Source organism: Megalops cyprinoides, chromosome 6 (genome assembly GCF_013368585.1).
Source record: "Megalops cyprinoides isolate fMegCyp1 chromosome 6, fMegCyp1.pri, whole genome shotgun sequence".
In the NCBI taxonomy this organism is placed as follows: domain Eukaryota; kingdom Metazoa; phylum Chordata; class Actinopteri; order Elopiformes; family Megalopidae; genus Megalops; species Megalops cyprinoides.
Genome location: NC_050588.1, coordinates 39,353,407 through 39,376,751, shown reverse-complemented (window position 1 = coordinate 39,376,751; position 23,345 = coordinate 39,353,407). Strand labels below are relative to the sequence as shown.

The 23,345-nt window shown below is 46.4% G+C and overlaps 2 protein-coding genes across 2 annotated transcripts; one reads left to right on the top strand and one right to left on the bottom strand.

Moving 5' to 3' along the window:
- The first annotated feature begins 2,637 nt into the window (after window positions 1–2,637).
- Window positions 2,638–3,448, top strand: her2 (hairy-related 2). The gene is made up of 2 exons (XM_036531626.1): window positions 2,638–2,731; window positions 2,846–3,448. The coding sequence occupies exons 1-2, from the start codon at window positions 2,678–2,680 to the stop codon at window positions 3,278–3,280; spliced, it is 489 nt and encodes a 162-aa protein (XP_036387519.1). The 5' UTR covers window positions 2,638–2,677; the 3' UTR covers window positions 3,281–3,448.
- A 7,447-nt stretch (window positions 3,449–10,895) lies between these two features.
- On the bottom strand, window positions 10,896–22,012 carry aldh4a1 (aldehyde dehydrogenase 4 family, member A1). Its single transcript, XM_036531602.1, has 15 exons — window positions 21,821–22,012; window positions 17,707–17,800; window positions 17,287–17,379; window positions 16,844–16,891; window positions 16,331–16,486; window positions 15,843–15,992; window positions 15,248–15,322; window positions 14,699–14,886; window positions 14,225–14,298; window positions 13,549–13,745; window positions 13,102–13,149; window positions 12,825–12,977; window positions 11,733–11,854; window positions 11,289–11,407; window positions 10,896–11,046 (listed from the first exon to the last, which is right to left on the bottom strand). The coding sequence occupies exons 1-15, from the start codon at window positions 21,859–21,861 to the stop codon at window positions 10,934–10,936; spliced, it is 1,671 nt and encodes a 556-aa protein (XP_036387495.1). The 5' UTR covers window positions 21,862–22,012; the 3' UTR covers window positions 10,896–10,933.
- Window positions 22,013–23,345: the final 1,333 nt, after the last annotated feature.

Genomic DNA, 23,345 nt, shown 5'->3' with positions numbered 1-23,345 from the left:
AATAAGTTTTATTTCATTTTCATACTGGAATGTAGATAAAAATATAAAAGAAAAAGGATGACAAAATGGAACAATCTTTGAACAAACCAGAAGCATCCCTCCGAGGTGTTTATAAAGCAGATGCCAGAGGTCTGTTTTGGAGGGAAAACACCACTTCACTTCCCTTTGTGCTGTGTGCTCAGAGCCGGCATAGTTTCCCAACATTGAATAGAGACACACTACAGTGATAAAAAGACACCGTCCGGGTATTAAGACATTCCAATGAAGACATTCTTTTCATTCATGAAGAAAAGCCACATCTTCACCCCCCCCCCCCCCCCCCCCCCATAAACAGCTCCAGCTGCCCTGGTGTTTAAACAGCACCAGAGAACGGCTCTTCAGTCAGGAATGTGTGGGAGCTCCGACTCGCACCTCTTTCCCACAATCCGTGCCCATTCACAGCGGCCCAAAACAAGTGTGCCCCGGCCGCCGCGAGGCTGCCATTGTGTCCCTCCCTCAATAGGCCATCTGGACATCCGCTGCCTGAGCCAAACCCACTCGCGCGCACTGCACACCTAAAGCAAGCATAGGTGGAGCCAGATAATCTCTTTTATGTATTAAAAAAAAAACATGAACTTGAATGGTGTGAAATTACTGGCTTAAAATGTCAGTCAGCCTTCAGCGTATGGATATGAGCATACTATAACGTAATACTGTGACCTGCCCGCTTACATTACCGTGTCAATTAGCCCCTTGCACCAAGGTATGATAAGTAGAATATGGATATTTTGATTTAAGTGCAACACAGGATACATTAAATCTACACAAATTAGCAAAGGTGAGTTCTGCTTAGCTACAGGAGCATATAAAGCAATAAATACATTTGGAAAAAGTGTCCCTGAACACCACACCATTCTGAACAGGGGTGCAATGGAGGTTGCAGCCTCTGCATGAAGTTTCCCGCCTCTGCCAGGCTTTGATGTGGGTGAGATCATGTGACGCCGGAATGCCATGCAGCATTGCACACATTAAGGGGAATAATCCGCTCTGCCACAGGGAGGTCAAGAGTTTCCCAGGTCCCGCGTGCCCGGGGGAAGTCGCGGGGGACGCCTCTCATGTTGCACGTGACGTCGCGCACCTGCCGCTCGGCGCGAGACGCCTGCGAGCGCGAGTCAAAGCCCGTTTAGCAGAACGGCACCACGGCGCGCGCCCTGACACAGTCTCACACACACACACACACACACACACACGTATTTCCAGCCGACAAAACCCTCGGGGTTATTATACAAAGAAATACAGTTGGGCGCGGACATTGTATGAAAAATAAGACAACACGGATGAAAACTGGGGGAAAATAGTATGCATAGTGAATACATATGGCTATTATTGGTATTTTACCTAGACACAATCAGGGATACAGGTATACAGTGCGGAATAAATGTAAACTCTTGTATAAACACTTGTATAAATATAGAAATGTTTAATATTGCGCTGTACGGCAAATGGTTTCGCTGGGACAAAAGCCGAACTGCGTAGCTGACGCTCGCCTTTGATGACAGCAGTCAGCACCTACTTAAAAAGATTCCCGCCCGCAGAAGGCAGCTGCTCTTTTGAGGCGACGGATGTCGTCTTTAGAAAAAAGGCCCTGGAGCCTGCGCTACCCCAACTTTCCCACACCACGCATTCAATAGCGGGACAATTGAAGTGTGCCGCGTTCAATGCCACATTAGCGGCCCCTCTCTATTTAGCACCCCGCTCCCAACTGGACATCTGGAAAAAGTATCATGTTAGTACAAGTTTCCCCCAAACTGTACTCAATTAAAAAGCATCAAAACCAAAGTTTCAACTACGCTTGATTTAGTTTGGAGCTTTTTTTTTTTTTCTTTAGAATTACTTTTACGTGGAACAATAGATCATTAAGGAGGAAAAAAAATCCGCAAGCACTTTTTATTTGTATATTTAAAACAACACCCTTGATAGTTTAGACCAACAGAGCAGACGATCAGTTATCAGCTCTGGGGATGGAGCAGGATATTTGAATTATGCATGTACAGTATATAAGTCTATTAATAATAGCAAACTGCTGCAAAGCATTATGAGTCAAAATAATTATTGATTGTCTCATCTATATCTTCACATAGCCCATAGCCTATAATTGGGACAATGCAAAAAAAGATGTTTGGGCGGGAAACAGATTCCTGAAACCCCTTAATCCTGAATAATTAGTCCCCCTGGACTTCATTTTTGTCATTTTTCCCGCCTTTTTCCTATATCCTTTTTTATGTGAATGGAGAATGGTACAACGTGTGGTCTTGGAATGCGGTCGCAAAAAGGGGGTGTTAGGGGTGGGGGTGGGGGGGGGTGCTGCTGCGGTGGTCAACTATTTCCCAGATTTTACACGATTCCACGGGTGCTCCCCTTCATCGCCCACCCTCCACCTGTTCATGTGGAAGACGTCTATTGTACCCCGGCAATATGCAGTCAATTTACCATGAAGTAATTGAAGCCACGTCTATTGTCCTGCCTGTTCTCGTTCCTGATTGGCTGTCTAGTGTGGGAAACCCCTGTCCGGCTTAGACCCACACTGTCTTGCCCTGGCCGAGGAGTATAAGTAGAGGTCTCAGATCTGCAGATCAGACAACAGCCTTTTCACAGCACTGCTCGCAAGACAGATCTCTCCTCAACCAACAGTAACGCCATGGCTCCTGTCAAAGTTTGCAATATGGCTCTGAACACGAAAGAAAAAATCAAAGTAAGTATCTGTCAACGAATCTATTGCCTAACGTTCAAAGCTTAATTTTGTTACAGCTAGAACTCCTGTAGTGTGCAATTGACTAACTTAAGTCTGTCATTTATTTTCTTCCAGCTGAGAAAACCAGTCGTGGAAAAGATGCGCAGAGACCGCATCAACAACAGCATCGAGCAACTGAAAGCGCTGCTTGAGAACGAGCTCAAAGCGAACCAGACCAGCTCCAAGCTGGAGAAAGCCGACGTCCTGGAAACGGCCGTACTTTACCTGCGGGGAAGCGCTCACCCGGCTGCACCGCGCCAGGCGCCAGCTCCCACGCACAGCTACACCGAGGGATTCACCAAATGCCTGGAGGAAACTCTGCGCTTCCTGTCCATGCACGATCGCCTGAAGGACTCGCAGCACAAACTGCTGAAGCACTTCCACCAGGCCCAACGACTCGGTGAAAGAGACCTGATCTGCCCGGTCACCGTCCCGCACCACCCGGCTAATGTTGGCGCTCCAAAACGCGTCGGTGCCAGTACCAAGAAGCCGCTGTGGAGACCGTGGTGAACCGTCAGTTGCTGCTGAGATCGTATCCATGTCAAAATCAGAGAACGCGTTGGCTTCTTGTGCAGCCATAGCTAAAAACGTTCTCTTTCAGTAGGAAATGTTTATTCCCGTTTTAAAATCTAACCTTGTAGACAAAAGTTGTCGTGAATTCTAATATTCTGTATAGAATGCCACCTATATTGTACAAACATGCATTTAACAATGCTGTATTATATTAACTTCACTACTGTGAAGATCGCTTTTCTTTACATATTGTAAAATGTTGTAATATCTCAGCGTGTTTCTGAGAGGGGAAAATCTTTACGCTCTTGGGTGTTTAAATTGAGTTGAAAAAAAAATCTGTTCCATTCAGTTATAGATCCCCTGCGTTTGGATTTCATCATTGTCTTTGTATTTATCATATTGATAGTATATTTGTTCACATTTCCATCATGCAATTTTGTGTGACGAAAAATAAAATACTGAAAAATGAATGAATGACTCTTTTCTGCTTTGGAATGAGAGGTATGCTGGTGAAGCCAAACATGGGCTACAGCGACGTGCTACAACAGTTACAGTAACGCACTAGAAATTCTTAATTTATTAGCCTTATTAGCCTTATCTCTTCTTGCATTAAAGTGTCATGTTTGGTGAGACAATCGGTTTAAATTGTTATAAAAGCACGGCCTTAAGAGCCAGACCATGAAAATATAGGCATGCGCGCGATAATATTCTATTCAATAACAAATTCTTGGTTTCGAGAAGCATATTTTTACCATTGGTTTAGTTCAGTGTCACAACATACAGCACCAAAATGGGCATCGGAGCAAGCTTATTATTAGTTACACATTTTTATATTCAGTATTCACTTTGTGGAATGAAGCAGTTCTTTTAGGGCACACTAGCTGTTTTTGTCTTTTCGTGAATTCAACGATCACATCTTATTAAATTAATTCTGAGAGAGGAAAAAAGATTCGCGCGGGCAAAGCAAAAGAGCATGTTGACAAGGTCTGTTGGGGTTCAGGGTTTCAAAGGGGATAATCCAGCTGCCATTACGAACAAAGCAACAGCAGCCTTCTCCAGAAGGCCATGAGTTCCATCTTAAACGGCTTTCCCACACTCCCTCTCCATTCAGCGCTTTCACAGGCTGGACAATGGAAGTGTGTCCTATTTCGCAATTCAGCTCATGGTCCGATACCCAAGAGAGGCCCGCACGGATGAAAGTCGTAGCAAATCTCCAGATGAATACAATGTTGCCAGGTAATTTAATTATAGGTACTGTATCATCGGGGAAGACAGTACAGCTTTAGAGGTGTGTGCGAAATAATGGATGTTCTGATGTCATCTTACGGGGACAACATCTTATAAAAATGTTAAATGCGGCGGCATGAAGCATTAAACTCATGTGACATTAGCATAAGCATTAGCAACTCATGTGACAAACAGTATGACAACAATTTCGGAATTTAGATATTTAAAACTTGATTTGAATTAGAATTGTGTATATCGTAAACTTAGAACTGACATCTTCTAGTTAATGGCTAACCGCACAGTGTTTTAACATCATAATTGGGCTGCACAACGTCACCTTGCATGGACAGTGTGCAATAGTTCTTACTACATGCCAGTGTTAGGTCCGATCATTCGGGGCTATAGCCTCGATTATTTTAAGCCTAGCCCCGAATATTTTCGCCCTGCAAATTAGCAAAACAACAGACAGACTGTGTAACAGAGCGGAACTTGACTTGCAGCGTCCGAAGGTGTGATAATATTTCGTTATTATAAAGGTAGATATAACCTCCCCAACATGCCTTTGTTTGGGTTACACACACTCACAAACACTCCCCGCGAGTGCACACACTTTTATTTGGTACTTGCTGCAGCGTCATTACACAGCCTTAGGCAGCCTCTCTTCCAGGTGTGCAGCACAGGTGACCTGCTCACCGGAAGGGGAGGAAAAGTAATACGAACCTATGGCGGCAGGTTTGAATGTGACTGAGACGTTGGTTTGCAAACGATGTTTGTTTTAGCCGGGACGCCGGTATACTGCGTTTTGTGTAGGGCCCACTTACAGTCAGTAGCACTCGGTCATTTGCGTATGCTGTTTGCCCTACTGGGACATGTAAGACGTCATGTTTGGAATCACCTGTTCGCTGTTAGTTCTCAGAGGCCGGGGTTTGGACTATTACCGCCGTGCCATCGATTTTAAATTGAAAAACGGAACTGAACAAACTACCACTAACTCCAAAAAGAGAAAGCTGGCCCAGGTGGGGATCAACAGTGTCAGTGAGTTCACCTTCTCCTGCCTTGTACTGGGAGGTCTGCCTCCTGCTACATTTTGGGATTTTTTGTTTGGTTTTCTGAACATTCACAGAGTACATAATCAGGTTTGGCCACAACAATTTCTCATTGTTTTTGAGCCAGGAGTAGCTCAAATAGTAACAAATTTAATTTTTGTGGAATTTACTCCAACACGACTTAGTTGTCCTGTTTTCTTTCACGGTTCGTCTTTGGGAAGTGCCACGGTGCTTACGTAAGGGGAAGAGCGTGTGCACTATGAGTGTATGTATTTATGAAACAGAAGACTGTTTCACTTTGTCATTGGGTTCTGCATACTCTGCTTCCATAGACCAAACTGGCACTGAATAGTGAACCCTGGATTGGTAACCTGATGGGTACAGGCAAAATCCATTTAAAATTTCTCTTCATTCACACCCATGATGATGATGTTGAGTCCCAGTGTGTTAATAGGAATGACCCTTACGGTTGCCCAGACATACATCTCCACAGCCATTGCCTACCCATGGTGTGTTTGTAGGAATGACATGTTCAGACATGCAGCAGAGCCAAGGCTGTGGGCAGCCCAGCCCAGGTGTGCCTGTTGAGACTGCCGGTGCCAGGTGTGGTCTGTCTCCTGGGAGGTGTGCTGCCTGTCCACCTGGCAGTGGTGTGTATGTGTGTGTGTGTATGTATGTGTGTGCTTGTGTGTGTGTGTGTGTGTGTGTGTGTGTGTGTGTGTGTGTGTGTGTGTGTGTGTATTTGGGCCCTGTTTGGTTTGCAGCACCTCAGTGTGTGAGGAATTGTAAAGCAGGCCCTGGGAATGACACACACACTCAGTCAAGCGTTGGGAGTGACAGAATGTGGCAGGTACATCAAAGTGAGCAGTGTGTATGGATTGCCACTGTTCAAACTCAGGAAGATTTGAAAACACAGGTGCTATAGTGTCAGAGCTGAGCTTTATTGGCCCTGCGCTGTGTACACTCACAGCCTCCACCTCTCTCCACTCCCAGATCAAAGCTCCCACGCAGAGCTGAACCGAAGACCACTAAACTGCCAGTGGATGAGCAACACAACAATCTGTGAAGTTATAAACCTTCAGCTCTTACGGTAATAATCCAGTAATGTCTGATCAGTGCTCCGCTCCCATGTGCTGACGCACAGAAAAAGACCACTGTGTCTGTAGGTAAACACAGCAGAGGCAGGAGTAATTTATATGCAGAATGGTAAATGCCTGATGTGTTCCGGTAGAAATGGGATTCAAAATATTGTAGTAGTTCTAATCATCATGAAGCCTTCCCTGACAGCAGCGTGATCATATCAAACAACTAGCATGCTAATACCCCGACTGAACTTGATCTTTCTAAGCAATCTTGCTAAGCTTTGTTCATTCACTGGAGCTGCTCAGTGCTTCCTAACATGGGGGACAGCGTGTTTTGCCTGGCGAGGGCACCGTCTCCCAGCACCCCATCTCTACGTGTCAGCAGATGTCTCGCAGCTGACCGGGAGTCCCCCAGAGGTCAGCCAGCCTGGGCGGGGCACCCAACGCACGCAGCGAGTCTAGACCCAGCACAAAGAGGATTCTGGGACATCTGTGGGGATTGTGGGAGGACCAGGGCATAAATCTGCCAGCCCATTCAGCCCTGGAGCCACTTTGCTGTGCCAAAGCCGGGCACACATGCCCACTGGCACAAGGGGCACCGGCTGGCAGCCGTGCCAACAGAAGGCGCGGTCACGTTTGCCCGTTCTGTCTGCACAATGTGCTATTCTTCTGCGGCACACAGGGCTGGGCTGGGTTTGCAGACACGGACACATGGGGACTTACAAAGAGGACCCTCACGTGACCAGAAAGCGCTCCTCAATCGACACAATCGTGTTGTGTTTCTTTTTATACAGGAATAGCCATTATAAAAAATGCAACTGATGTTCAAAGAGAGAGTTTAAAAGTTATAGAAAAATCCCACGCTGGACTGACAGTGCTATTTTTCAGACCCCTGTGGCTTGGTGTGAAAGAGAACCTTCACCTGTTCCTCTAAAACTGTTTGTCTCCTTAATATAATAAGTACATTATGTTACATTATTGTTATTTAACAGATTATCTTATTCAGAGTGACTTAGATAGGTAACAGTTTTTACATGTTCTCCATTTATACAGTTGGGTATTTGCCGTCATGTTTGAATGTTCAAGGATCCTTTTATTCAGTTTTCAACTTTGTCAATAATCAGGCTTACCTTCAACCAGTTGCATACAAACAGGTTGATTGTCTAATTGTTTAATTGTCAGTCTGTGTAATTGTCTGATTTGACCAGCCATTGGTGAATAAGCCATACCTGCCTGATTAAAGGCATGTTAAACACAGGTGTGGCGGGTGAGCAGGAGTCACACTGTGAGTGGCTGCATTCAGGCTGGTTCCTTTGTTAGTTTTTCAATAAATCAAAGGTTGATCCTTTTTTGTGTAAGAGGAGCCAAACAGCTTTTCCACACTTGGCCTCAAAGTTTTTATGATCATACCTTAAATGATGCCTCTGCCATTTTTTTTCGTGGATGGCATAAATATCAATGATAATATACTTTTGGTGGCAAACTGTCGATTCCACCTCTAATATTTTATTCCACTGTCAGCTTAAACACAGCGCTCCACGGAAGGGCCTGTTTTCTTGATCTCATTGCTTGTTAACTGAAAACATTTTCCATTTTCTCACTGGGATACACAGTAAAGCACACAGGCCTCTGAGTAGACTGCAGTAGGTGATACTTAATACTCCATAAAATACCACAGTGGCAGTGCAAACAGTGCTAACCGGATTAGTATGAGGACACTGCAGCTGCAGTGGAAACTGTAGCATTCTCATGGATCACACCAGGAAAGCCTTGCTCGTTCTCATGGATCACACCGGGAAAGCCTTGCTCGTTCTCATGGATCACACCGGGAAAGCCTTGCTTTACCCGTTTGCAGTCCACCCCACAAAAATCTGAAAGTGTGCACTGTGCGCCACCTGCTGGAAACTTTAGTGAACTTCACAAAAGTCAAGTGCAACTTTTTTTAGTGGCAGCTGCACCCCCAACCCCCCAGTTCACAAGCAGCTTACCCTACGCTTATTGTACCCCCAACCTTTTTGTGTAAGACCATGAACCTGATCCAAGATCTGGGCGTGTGGGCAGAACCTTTTCACCCCTTCTATGTAGGCAGTGTGGTGGTCCAGACATACCAGCAGGCTGAGGGCAGAGCTGTGAATCATTAGAGATTTCCAGGCAGTCAGTACAGGATGACCGATTACTAAGGTCTCCAAACCCAGTTAATTCAGGTATACTCTTTTATCACTTAATGAATTTACTGGCAATGAGAGGTGTTTGTATTTGTCTGACGGCGCCTGGGAGGGTCTGATGGCTTTACTAAAACCTCAGGAAGGCAGAAAAAATACGTCACGATAGGCACCAACGCTGTCCCATCACTCCCCTTCAGGGAACAGTGAAGGAGAGAACGCTCACTCTCATCTTCAGAGCTGGGTCCTGGGGGGGAAGTATCGGTAAGCCAGTTTTTAAATCTGTTAAGATGATGCCTAACAATGATTAATAAGCAGTGAGCTGTGCTGGAGTAGACACAGGCAAATGGCCATGATCATGAATAATCTTTTATTTGTCTGCTGAAAATGCACATGGTGTTTTTATGTGTCTGTGTCAGTTTGATTGCTCTGTACCATTCTGAACAGTTAAGTCTGTATTAGAGGAAAAACACTGCAAAGACACAGTATGGCTGAATACAATGAAAATTAAAAATGAGAAATTATTTTCTAACATTACTATAATAAATTAACAGGCAGTGTCAGATATATTCCAAGCATCACCTTTCTCTGCAATATTGATATAGGCACATCTTGAAGACAATTAGTAAAATTGCATTGCTGTAAAAGGGAACAACTAAAACACTGAACGGTTTGAGAAAATAAACGGCTCTTCGAGGGACGATCTGCGGTTTAACAAATTCCATAATCATCTGGCAGACACAATTCTGGTAAAACATTGCCCTTTCTGTCAAGTAACCATCAGCAAGCTTGCCACTTCTGTAAAACTTTCAGCAGTTGACCTAAACATGCCAGTGAAAAAGTAACAGCCACAACCAAGGGATCAAGGGTTAAAGGACAAAGGTCAGGGTCTTTGACTCCACCCATTACAAATACAACTAAGGACAGGCTTTTCACCTGGAGTAACACAAGAGCACTGGAAGCACAGAGCACTGATTCAGATATATGCTATATGCTCGCAAATACAAAGACCCATGCTACGCCAGCTCTCAGCAGGGAAGAGTATGCAATAACACATCATTCTTGCAAAGTCTTGCAATGTTTATGCAACCAGTGACCACACCATAATAAAAATTATATTCCTCAGAAATCTAAAAAGAAATATGAAACATGACATATTAAAAGTTAACCGAACTTTCTCTGCTGTCTGCCAGTGGGTTTAAGAACGTAAACTATTAACTTTTTGGTGAAGGACAACATTTATCATCTAAATATAGTGCAACTTCTTTTGAAATGCTACCGTATTACTGTTGTAGTTTCTTCCAAATAATGTACTGATTAAGATGTCAATATACAGGTATATATTCTAAATATGATTTGACTAATTAGTCCTTGCAAAGTAAAGTCCTCAATGCCTTCAACAGGACTGAGAACAGCTGTGTCAGTTAAGATGAATAAAACCTAGAGTATAAAAGCCAGGAATACTTTCTCGGGACTGAGCGAAAGCTAGGCGATGCCACAGGCTGCTGGTTTCTGAGCGCTCTTCCTGCTGCTCAGACGGGCACAGTGCATGGCAGATCAGGAGACAGTGTTTCGTGCTACAGAAGCCAGAATGCAGCTGCTGATCAGGGCCACTCTTCTGCAGCTTTACCCGGAGTTACAGGTAGACTGTACAGCGCTACAGGAACTCTGGATCCTCAGACAGATGTGAGGGGATTCCCAGAGATGCTGAGCACAGTACCGGTCCACACTGAGGGGAGAATGATCACACGACAAACACATTCACTTCCCTTTCCTGTGTGCCTCCCTCTCGCATTCGGAGGTGGTAAAAAATAGTAAAATGATGAGAGACTGCACTCTCAGGCTCAATCAACACTGCCCTCCTGCGGCGTGGCCCCCTGCTCAGTCGGCAGGCCCCTCCCCCTTTGCGGGTGCATGGCCGGGTTTGGCTAAGTCTCCTGTAGGCTGTTCCAGAGGGAGGGAGTGACTCCATTGGGCAGGGCAGGTACATTCTCTCACTGTCTTATTGGGTGATGATCAGTAGAAAAAGGACGAAGCTCAGGCCAGGTTGTAGAGGACGGGGTTTCAGTGCGTCTCAGCAGAGCTGGGGAGGGATGGGGTGGGGGTGGGGGTGGGGTGGGGTGTAGTCTCTTCTCAACCCATGTAAGGGTACTTCCATTCTTTCAGCGGGACGTGGGTCTCCTTGACAACCTGGGGGGAGGTCCATCTGAGCACGTAGTGTGGTCCGCCGGGTTTGTCATTAGTGCCTGAATGGGAGAGGGATTCAGAGGTTATTTAATTGAGGAGCTTGAGACTGTGTCCTAACTCATACAGTGTGTAAATATTTATATAAATGTATATATGAGCAAATTACTGAGTAATGGCGTGTAGCGTGGGGTGCAGTGTAGTGCTTGGAGTCCTGTGTTGTGGATGCTGGGGTTTTTTGTTTGACTCCTAGATGAAACACTGTTTGAAAAAGGACTTTACTCTGATGTGACAGCACCCTCACCTGAAGCTCTAGCGCCCCCAAAGGGTTGCTGGGCAACGATGGACCCGGTGGACTTGTCATTAACATAGTAGTTTCCAGCAGCATTCCGCAAGGCCTTAGCGGCCTCACCCACCACATTCCTGCAGGCAGAGACAGGGAGTCACAGACATACATTTACTACAGAGACAGGGAGTCAGACACATACCTCACCACAGAGAGAGCGAGTCACAGACATACATTTACTACAGAGACAGCGAGTCACAGATATACATTTACTACAGAGACAGCGAGTCACAGACATACATTTACTACAGAGACAGCGAGTCACAGACATACCTCACCACAGAGACAGCGAGTCACAGACATACATTTACTACAGAGACAGGGAGTCAGACACATACCTCACCACAGAGACAGCGAGTCACAGACATACCTCACCTGGGTAAAATCACTACTGCCACTTACTTATCGAGGGCGAAGACGGCCCCTGTCAGAGCGTAGGGGGAGGTGTTGTCAATCAGCTCCAGCACTGCTTTGTAATCATTCTCAGGGTAAACGTACACAGTCAGGACAGGGCCAAAGATTTCCTGCAGAGGAGAGACACACTGACATTACACTGTGTGCACACAGACTGCATCCCACAGCTGATATCAAACCACACACACTGATATTAAACTGAAGACACTTGTTGACATAACAATGCAAACACTAATATCAAACTGCAGATACATAAAAACTGGACCAAACAAGCTCAAATCAAACTGTTAACATACACAGAAACAACTCAAATCAAACTGTTAACATACACAGAAACAACTCAAATCAAAAGATAGTTTTGATGCTGAGAAACACGCAGCTCCTACTGCACCAAGATAGTGAGAGTTTTTATCTTCATATAACTCTATATGCACAAAACAACCAAGGCTGAATCTGACCACACCCCGTTCTTCTCATTTATATCTTAGTGTAGGGCTCTCCTATTTTGAGTAAGTGCTTCATGCCACAAGTATAAAGGCCTAACATCCGGTGCAGAACCACTGCAAGCCACCTTTTGCACCAAAGCACCACTTTGTCGCTTTCCTCAGAACAGAAACATGGCTGGTGTTCCCTGGCAACAGATCAACCGGCGTTTCGTTCAAAGGAAACATGCGTATGTGAGCGCATCCTAAGAGTGATTCCGCACTCTGTCGGCTCTGTGCTGCATACGCTGTGGGAACACAGCAGCCTCACAGCGTCTGCGAGCTCAGGCATGAAATCTGAGGCTCAGAGAGGCTTCAGCTAAACAAACAACTCAGGCAGGGTCAGAGTGGAAGCGGGCTCTGCAACATAATCTCCCACAATCGACCGACAGCGACGCTGTTCTGAGCGCAATCGCCACAATATTCCTCTGATCCCTGGCCCACGTTAACCCGCATGGTGGTCATGGACATTGCTGCGTTACTCACACTAAACGCGTATCCTATTCGCTACATACCCCCACAATGCACCACCTATCCCACAATGCACTTCTTCCTGGCCTCATGCAGAAAGGGAAAGCACCAACTAATACAACTGTACCTCATTCATAATGGCGTCCCTTGGGTCCTTGGTCTCGACAATGGTTGGCTCCACAAAGTAGCCCTTACTGTCGTCACAGTTGCCCCCAGCGATGACCTTCAGATTCGGGGAAGACTTGGCGTGGTTCAGCCACTTCTTAATGCGGGCAAAGGACTAGAGCAGGGAGAGGAGGATGAGAAGTGTTAATACAGACCTACAAAGCAGTGAGGGTGAAAACAAAAACATACATACATATATATATATATTGCTGTACATATGAAAATGTGATGGCGCGTACCTTGTCATCGATGACAGCAGAAAAGAAAGTGCTGAAATCTTCAACGGGCTGGAGGTAGAAAGAGCAGGAAAGTAAGAGGGAGAGAAAAAGGAAAGGAGGGAGGGAGAGAGAAACAGTTACACAGCTGCCTGAACACAGGCATGGGATGTCTGATTAAGATATCTGATAGCCATCTGTTGAGCCAGGCCTCAGTGGCTCGGTGGGGTGTGTGTGTGTGTGTGTGTGTGTGTACTGTGTGTGTGTGTGTATGTGTGTGTGTGTACTGTGTGTGTACTGTGTGTGTGTGTGTGTATGTACGGTGCTCTGTGCAAGTGTGTCTGGTTTGCATATAATTAGGAGAAGAAAATCAATTTAATGGAGTCAAAAATCCCTTGTGTAAACACATACCTATACATATAAGAAAGCAATGATCACTTTCAGCCGCAGCTGAGAAACGGCCTGACTCACGTCTCCCACTTTGAGCTGTTTGTGCACGGCCAGAAGCTCCTGCTGAATCTGGGGCCACAGGGTGTCTGGAACGTACATCCTGGAGCAGGCCGAGCACTTCTGCCCCCCATACTCAAACGCCGAGCGGATCGTCCCCATCACCACGCTCTGGACGTCCGCTGACTTGTGCACAAAGTGAAAGTTCTTTCCCCCACACTCTGTGAGAGGAAACACACACACACGCGCGCACACGCACACGCACATGCACACACATACACGCACACACGCGTGCGCGCGCGCACGCACACACACACAAGCACGCACGCACGCACGCACGCACACACACACACATACACACATAGGATCATGACACATAATTTCAGAGACCCCACCATTAAGCATCAGGATTCCTATATATAAATACATGACTTTGACTGTATGTGTGCTGTACTAATGTGGCCCAGTATGGCACCAGCAATTTGCCTGTTTTACCAATTTGGTTTCCCTCCACCAAGTTCACTATTGAGCTTCCTCATCTTTTCTAAGTACTTTATAAACACCTCTAATGAGCAGTGATAAGACAAGAAAGAGTTTATCTGACCCTTTAAAGACTGGTTAAGATATGAATTATCTAAATCTATAAGCAGTGAAGATAAGGCAGCGGAAGGATGAGGCCTTTATCTCCCACAGCACCCACCTCCTGCTACTCGTGGAAAGTTCCGGTAATGATCCAGGTTCTGGGCCACCTGCTTCCACAGACGCTTGAAGGTCCTGCCAGCGGGAAACAAGCTTTTATCCACTCCAGCAGAACAAAATGCACAGTTTTATGAATGAAACCACTACACAGACGCCACAGTCACATGAACCGGTAAAGATGAGAACAGACAGAGAGTTGCAAAGAATACAGACAAATACAGCAGTGTATAGACAGGAAGAGGCGGGAACACATCAGTACAGAGAGGTTCTGATGGGCTGCTGCAGGCAGGTAAAGAGGACTAGAGACAGATGAGATGGACACAGGTACGGGGTACAGACAGGTATAGGTAGATACAGACTGGAGCAGGTAAATGCAGACAGGAGGTGCAGGAGGTTACAGACGGATACATGAGGGTTCAGACAGGTATGGGAGGGTTCAGACAGGTACAGGTGTGGCCCTCAGGCTGGGACGTACGGGACGCTGCCAGTGAAGTTGATGCCGGCCAGGTGCTCGGAGGCCGTGATGGTGTCCCCAAAGAGGGGGCCATCGGCTGGCACAAACTGGATGATGTTGGGCGGGAGGCCGCACTCCCTCAGGATCTTATACACGGCGTAGCTGGCGGACATAGCCGTGTCACTGGGCTTCCACAGGACCACGTTACCCTGGCAACAGCACAGAGACACACAGATCAGAGTCAAAAAGCCCTGGCCCTGGAGGGTCGCAGTCTGAGTGTAGCTTCTTCCAGCTACATGCTTCAACGCTTCATTCTACCACACAAATCGCAGTCCTCACTGAACCAGTTTAACCACTGCTGACATTCCAAGCAGTCTGAAGCACCTGCAGGACAGCACCACCATTCACTCCCCTGAGAAACTGCAAAATGTCTAATCCGGTGTTACCCAATACTGCTGGCACAAATATTTCAGTATTAAACTTTACCAATTCTCTTGTTAATGTATAATGTCCCTGTTCGTGCTGTTTTTCTCTTGTTTGCTCAGGGACAGTTGGCTGAGAGAGACTCACCATGAGAGCCGGGGTGCCTGCCAGGTTCCCTCCAATCGCCGTGAAGTTAAAGGGAGCCACAGCAGCAACAAAGCCCTGAAGCCGGGGCAGAGGGCAGAGGTCAGAGGTCAGAGGCGTGTGTCAGTCAACGCAGCTTGAAAGCAGCCACTAATCCCTGTCTGTCCAGCTCTGTTCCAGCTTTAGATGCTTACTCATGCGAGCCACTCAGCTCCGAGAGAGCCATGTGGGCTTTCCTTCACTTAATACCAAAGGTGATCAAAGATGGCAGGTGAAAAATGGCAAAAAGACATTATTTCCCCAAGTTTTCCAATGACATTTAAAATGAGGGTGCTTGAGCAAAAAATATTCAGTTGGGGAGTGAATAACTATTCAATATTGTTTGCAGTAGCTAATTTCTTGTAGTTGCATGAATAGAACGAGTAAAGAAAAAAGAATTATAAACTGCATCAGAGATAAAATAATGTAACATCCATGTAAAACAATAACAGACAATATAAACAACCCAAAAATGAATTTATATAAAGCTAGCATCTTCACCCAGTGAAGAGTGAGGAACATGCGTATGGGAAGTTGAAGGCCTACAGGGGGCGCTAACCTCCAGGCCGCGGTACAGCATGGTGTTGGTGCTGCCATCAGCACTGAGGGGCTGCTGGTGTTCCAGCTCGATGGCGTGTTTAGCGTTGAAGCGAAAGAAGTCGATCAGCTCAGCAGCAGCATCGATCTCTGCCTGGACCACAGTCTTACCCTGCAGGAGACAACAAGAGAGAAGTGAAGACAAGTCCTACATTCCTACCTCTCCTTCACTCTAACCACCATCCACATTCCCACCTCTCCTTCACTCTAACCACCTTCCACATTCCCACCTCTCCTTCACTCTAACCACCACCTACATTCGCATTCATCCTTCACTCCAACACCCCCATTCCTGCATTCATTCTCTCCAGCATTATTAAGAAGGTATGAAGCCATTGTAGGAAAAAATAAAGAAATCAGTAAGTCAGAAGGCATCTGACTGATGACTCTGGCAGTTCTGACGGAAGACCTGTGTAGGGTTTCGCAGCGGTAAAGGGTGTGGCACTTTACCTGTCCTAGCATGGTCTTGGCCAACACCTCGGCCCTCCTGGGACCGCTGATCATGTCTGCTGCCTTGAAGAGGACCTGGGCCCGGTCCTGGACCGGCTTCAGGTCCCACTCCCTGCGGGCGGCCACTGCAGCCAGGATGGCCCGGTTCAGGAGGTCCTGCAGCAACAGAACCAACAGGAGCAGCTGTGAGACGAGGTGGGCTTCCGCAATTCTCCAGCGAACGGAACTTCAGGGTTATGCGTTTCCTCGCTGGAAAAATACAGCTATACTGTCTTTACATCAATCATCATTCAGTCTCTAACACTAAGCTAGCACCTAACAGCATCTAACAGATATTTGTTCTTATTCTGTGCATGGCAAACAGCCAGATAAATTGTTTGCACAATGCTTCCAAAGAAACCATATTAATGCATGAATAATAAGGGAATAAGCAGCCAAAGATTATGCTAATTTTATGCAGCAGGCATATTTATGGAAACTTCTCAAGCAATGAGAAATTCACAGCTGGCTTACCTTGTCAGCGTAGCAAAACTTGGCCACTTTGTGCGAGTGATTGAAGGGCTAAAAGAAACAACATTACAAATAAGAGGGGATTTTTCAGATATGCAAAAAATATTTAAACAACAGACTGTGAGTGTTCAACAGCCCCACATGTTCTCAAAGTCCAGATTTCTACAAGCCTGCCTCCACTGGCAGACTGCAGTGTTTCTGAAGGCAGCATTAAGCCCTGTGCTACGCTCCTCAGTCATACACACTGTGTGCAGGCTGGTCATCAGTTCTCAGAGTCTGTGTGTGTAAAAGCTTGGGTTGCTGCGTTGCTGTATTTGAATCTGAGGCCTGTGCAAAGGAATAAATGTGACAGCCTTTGCTCCGAAGCTCCTCTGTTTGTGCACTGAGTGTGCAGTAGGTTCAGTGCGGTCACTGATTGACTAGACCGCCGGTCACACTCTGCTCACCGACAGCTGGTATCGGATGTCTTTGGTCCAGACATGCTCGTCCCCGACCACGCAAGGAATCTCCTCCGTTTTCCCCCTCAGTTCCTGCAGAGCCTGTCAATCACAAGTCACCATGGAAACATTAACGGAACAGCAATAATGCACACTTAATGGCTTCAGCTCCCTGAACTGCAGTTGTGGTCCTAATTAGCCTACTGATGTATGAGGTATGGAGAGAGAAGGAGCCTTTAATGTGTGTGTGTACAGTTAAGCAGCCTGCCACACACAGCGCTTTCTGGTGCAGGCAGCTGATGCGTCTGGCCTCGGTGTGTTCCTCTCTGAGCTGTGCACCCCTGCTGTGGACCGGAAGACGTCTGCATGTTTTTGTGTGCTGTGCGTGCCTGTGAGCATGCGATTGGCTGTGTCCACGTGTGCGTTTACCTTCAGTAGCTCCGCCCTCTCCGGGCTGCCCTCCTTAAACCCCAGGATGGGCTCATTCTTCACTTCAACAGCAGCACAGGGGGCCGTCCTGAACCTGCAGGTGGGAGTGCACGCACGCACACGCGCACACGCACACACGCACGCGCGCACACACGCACACGCACACACGCACGCACGCACGCACGCACACACGCACACACACGCACGCACGCACGCACGCACGCACACACGCACGCACACATACACACACACACACGCACGCACGCACACACACGCACACACGCACACACACAAGCACGCACGCACGCACACACGCGCACACACACACACGCACACACACGCGCGCACGCACACACACACACACGCACACACACACACACACACGCACACACACATACACATACACGCACACACACACACAGTAACTTGGTTACTCTCCACCCTTATCACTTGTGTACTGAGCAAGAGCTTTCAAACCCAGCTGTGTGGCCTTCAGGACACGCAGCAAGAGCTCCAGACTCTGTTCTGAATCACAGCCTGAGCGTGACCACAGGTGTTCTCTGTGCTAAATGAAGTATCCGCTTACTGAACATCGCTGAAATTCCCACCAGTGGCTCACAGCAGTTATAGTCAAAATAAATGCAAAATACTATCAAAGGTATGATAGGTGGTTTTTTTTTTGACTAAACTGTCAAGGATCAGCACCAGGTCCTCTGGCCAAGCAATATTAATTTTATTCAGGCAACAGGCTTCTGCAAAACAGCTACAGAAGAGGGTGTAACATATAGCCCTCTCAGTCTTGTTTTGGTTTTGACTCAGAACGGAAATGGCACCAGAAAGTATGGTTTTCTGTTGGAACCCTGTTTCATGGTGAAGCACTCTGCTCGCTATTCTCCACCCAGCTTCACGGTTGGACGTTCTGCTGTCTCTTATGAACCCAGCCTCAGTTCCAATCTAGGTCTATTTACTGTCCAAATATCGCCAGCTGGTCTTTGGCTCAAACATTCCTTAGTCTGCAAAAAATATGTGACTGAAGTTAACCATGCACTGTCAGACTGGTTGTTTACGTACTTAATACCTTTTTGAACTTTTTAGCCAATATATCATCATCAAGGCCGGGTAGGACGACCATGTCACGCAAAAACACTACACCTATGCAGCACCTTAGCAGTGGAATACTGCAACTGCAGATTCAACTGGTGGTCCAGCACTTTAACTAAAAAAGGCTAAACTGGTTCCCTTTCTGTGCAAACTGAAGTCTTTCCCACTCCAAAGCAGCAAATTAACCATAACAACGCAGATAATTTCAGAGTAAACACACAGAGAGGCACTGGCATCATTTAGGAAGCATCTCCCACATCCTCTGAGTGATTTCACAGGTTTACTCAGCACTCAGGGAATGGAAATTTTCTGCACAGCCAAGCCAACCAGCAGTTGGCTCTATTTATCAGTAACTGCTCCAGTCTAAACACTCTGGAAGGTCAATGCCTTTGATAGGGTGAACTCTATGGTGTTCTGTGGGAGGGGGCACCAGCCCCACAGGTAGAAACCTGACTGGTAGATCTTCCCAGATCTACTGGAAAGGCTCCACCTCTGCACCCACCCCCCTCACTACAGGAGTCCCACAGGGTTCAGTACTGGGACCCCTACTCTTCTCAATTTATATTAACTCTCTTGGCTCAGTTATCAAATCGCATGGTTTCTCCTATCACTGCTATGCTGACGACATCCAACTCTTTTTCTCTTTCCCTCCCTCTACCCCCCAGGTCAACGAAAGAATCTCTGCATGCCTGGCTGACATCTCCAAATGGATGACATCCCACCACCTGAAGCTGAACCTCAGTAAAACGGATCTCCTCTTCATCCCAGCCGGCCCTTCCCCCCTGCATGACCTTTCCATCACCTTCGATGGCACCACAATACCATCCTCTCGGACAGCAAAGAGCTTGGGCATCGCCCTCGACAGTAACCTGGACTTCAAGGAGTACATTGCTCGCACGTCACGGACCTGCCGATTCCTCCTCCACAACATCAGGAGGATTCGCCCGTTCCTAACCACATACGCGACGCAGCTCCTTATCCAGGCCACAGTTCTCCCTCGACTGGACTACTGCAACGCTCTCCTTGCAGGCCTCCCAGCATGCACCACCCACCCTCTCCAGCTCATCCAGAATGCAGCTGCCCGACTGATCTTCAACCTGCCCAAATTCTCCCATGTTACTCCCCTGCTGAAATCCCTCCACTGGCTTCCTGTCGCTGCCAGGATCAGATTCAAGACCCTGACCCTCGCCTTCTCTGCAGTCAACAGGACAGCCCCTGCCTACCTCCAAGAACTCATCCAGCCCTACACACCAGCCCGACCCCTACGCTCAGCAGCAACTGGACGCCTTGCTCCCTGCATGGTCAAGGCAGGAGGTGCTCGTTCTGCCAGACATCGGCGTTTCGCCTACATCGCTCCCCAGTGGTGGAACGAACTCCCGGTCTCGCTACGGACAGCTCCTTCACCCCAGTCCTTCAGACGGGGCCTGAAGACGCACCTCTTCAGACTCTACCTGGACTGACCCAGCACACAATTGCTGCCCCCCCCCCCCCACTCATCAGTGCTGTCGTAAATTGCTGTGCTTTTTAAATTGTGCTTTTAAATTTTGTCTCTTGTTGCCGCCTTAACCCTGACGCTCATTGTGCCGTTTGAAGTTGTTGAAGTTTGCCGTTCGAAAGTATATCGTACTAGTTGCCCTTTAGGCTGTAATTGTAAAAATCTGATAGTACTGCGTCCTCAAACAGACCTTGCTCTCAGCTGAGAACTGTCTCATTGTGGAACTGTACACATCCTGTCCCCGTACTGTCGCTGTACCTACTGTATGCACTTTTGTAAGTCGCTTTGGATAAAAGCGTCTGCTAAATAAATAAATGTAAATGTAAATGTAAACCAACAACTTCCCTACTTTCAGAAGGAAATATAGATAGATAGACAGACATACACTTTATTTACCCCCTTGGGGAAATTCAGGATTCAGTACATATTTCTGATTTCTGTATATTTTTTCGCACAGTAAACCTTTCAACAACACTCAAATTCTCTAGCAAAGGACTTCTCCCAGCACCACTGCTAGCAGACTCTGCCTGTTGAACTCACCGATGCTTCTCCGGTGGATTAAATGGCACAATGTGCATTGTTTGTACACAACAGCTAATTGGAGAAGCTTTGTATGTTGTTCTTGCACAATCTAACTGCAATCTTCCGGAACGAAACTGATAATTAGGCTACTTCTTATGCAAAACGTGTGCAAAATATTTTGACGGAAGCATTTTTGCGCCACAATGAAAAAAGAATATGGACATCTCCACGTTACTTTTCATGCAAAATGAGGAAGCAAATTAAATGCCCTCTTTCGGACAGTTTCGTGTTCTTTTTGTCTAGGTTTGCATCGACTTACAGTGCCCTCCTTTGCAATTAACTTCCAGGGTAGTCAGTAAGTAAGTTAGGCGACAGGATGTATTGTTTACTTTGCTAAGCCTACCAAGGTCAGACAGAGTACACCTCTCATAATTGCTTTTATGTGGGCCACCAACCATGCTATGCTATGCTGTGGTAGTCCAAGGCTGGGAATTTGTGCAACACGTGTGAGAAAGACATGTACAGTAGCATCTAAGCTAGCTAGCCAGCCGTGTCCGGTGGCCCTCAGTGTCTCGATCGGTCAGTTGCGCGTAGTTCCAGCACCGACACCATCAGCTCCCACCCCCAGCAGCTGCCCACGGTCCGCTTCTGGAAGGTTAGATCGCTAACGCCCCCGGGAAGTCCTTCCAGTGTTACTCCAGTTATTACCAAATATCTATTTAGCTTACTCATTATATAACACCACTGACATAGATCAGGGCATGACATGCAGTTGGTTCTATGCCAGGCAACGGCTTAAGATATTTCTAGCTCCCTATCCCCGTGGCGTTAAATATAAAGCGACACAGAGCACGTTTCAAGCACGCATACGCGAAATGTTACTGTTAAAACAAAATTAGCTGATGTTAGCCTAGCCGATTTCTATGTCAGTCTGAAAAGTCAAAGGCAGGTGAAGGCGAAGTCATGTGCGCTCGTATGAAGTGTGCAATTACATACCCTCTCAGAGACTGATAGAGTACCGATCTTAATCGTAGCATGCTTCGGGGAGTAGGACAAAGTAACAGACAAAAATAAAATGTAAATTAATAAAACAAAAAATGCAAATGAAAGCGATGCTGCAGCACCGACTTACAACTGACAGATAAGACGCACAGTTAGCCGCCTTACAACAGCCTTGACTACACGGAAAGCTACCTACACGTATCGCGAGTGCAGACTTCAGAATATACCAATACGTTTGTGGGGGAGCATATTTGCTTTAAAAAATTTGTAATGGGCAAGTAAAATCCTTACAGTTTTTGAAGTGCAATACATTCCTATTATGAAATTAACTAAGCATTTTCCTACATTTATTGTCCCAATAGCTGCATTTTTATCCATATTAAACTTCTCTTAAAATGGAGATAATAATCTTCCTCACCTGATTTTTCCTCTAAATGGAAAGTGCGAGAGGCAGAGAGGGCGAGTCTGTGAATGGCCATTCAGCTGAGGGGAAAATCTCGCCAGCCAATCAGAGGCCGGTCATTTTTGATTCCGACGCTCTATTTTTAAAGAGGGGTCAGCCACGGGCACTGCACGTGCGGACATCTGCAAGAGTTCATAAATGGGGTTTGGGGGCGTTCATGGTGAGGGAAGCCCCTCTTCATCTCAGCAATGATTTCAGAGAGAGCGTTTTCAAATTTGACCCATTTTTCACGTTTATACTGATGTTATTTCTCCCTATCTGCTAAATGCATGTAATATTTGTATTTATACACAATAATATAAGTCTCACGTATTACAAGTGTCCTTGTACACATGCAGGTGCAATCGTAATTACGAGATAAAATAAAAAGCCAATACTTAATGAATCAATACTCAATAAAAGCAGAGCGTATCTTTCAAATTTTCTCTCTGCTCTGACTTCATTGACATCTCTCTACAGGTTTTTTTGGTCATTCAAATGAATGCAGTTCTCAAACTGCCAAGACCTGTAGGCGTTCCAGTTTTGCAACTCGTTTAGCTGCTTTGGAAGGTTAGTTTGGACTTACATTTACATTTACATTTATTTATTTAGCAGACGCTTTTATCCAAAGCGACGTACAAAAGTGCATACAGTAAGTATAGCGACAGTATGGGGACAGGATGTGTACAGTTCCACAATGAGACGGTTCTCAGCTGAGAGCAAGGTCTGTTTGAGGACACAGTACTATCAGATTTGTACAACTACAGCGTATAGGGCAACTAATACGATAAACAGAAAGCATGTTGCATTAACCTGAACAAAAAAATGAAATATGTGCCTTCGGAAACAATTTATTAAGTCTAATGCTGTTAGTTGTAACATTGCCTTGTAGACAGTCTGGCTGGTGAGAACCGTATGCATTGTCTTATTCTGGCGATTTATCATGGAGCACACGGCAGCTACTTGGCTACAAGGGACTGAATGGACGTCTTTTCACAACAGCCCTGCATTTCGTCTTTTGGGCATGAATCTGAATTTATCACAAATTTAATCAAGATCCTTTGCCATCGTAGTCTT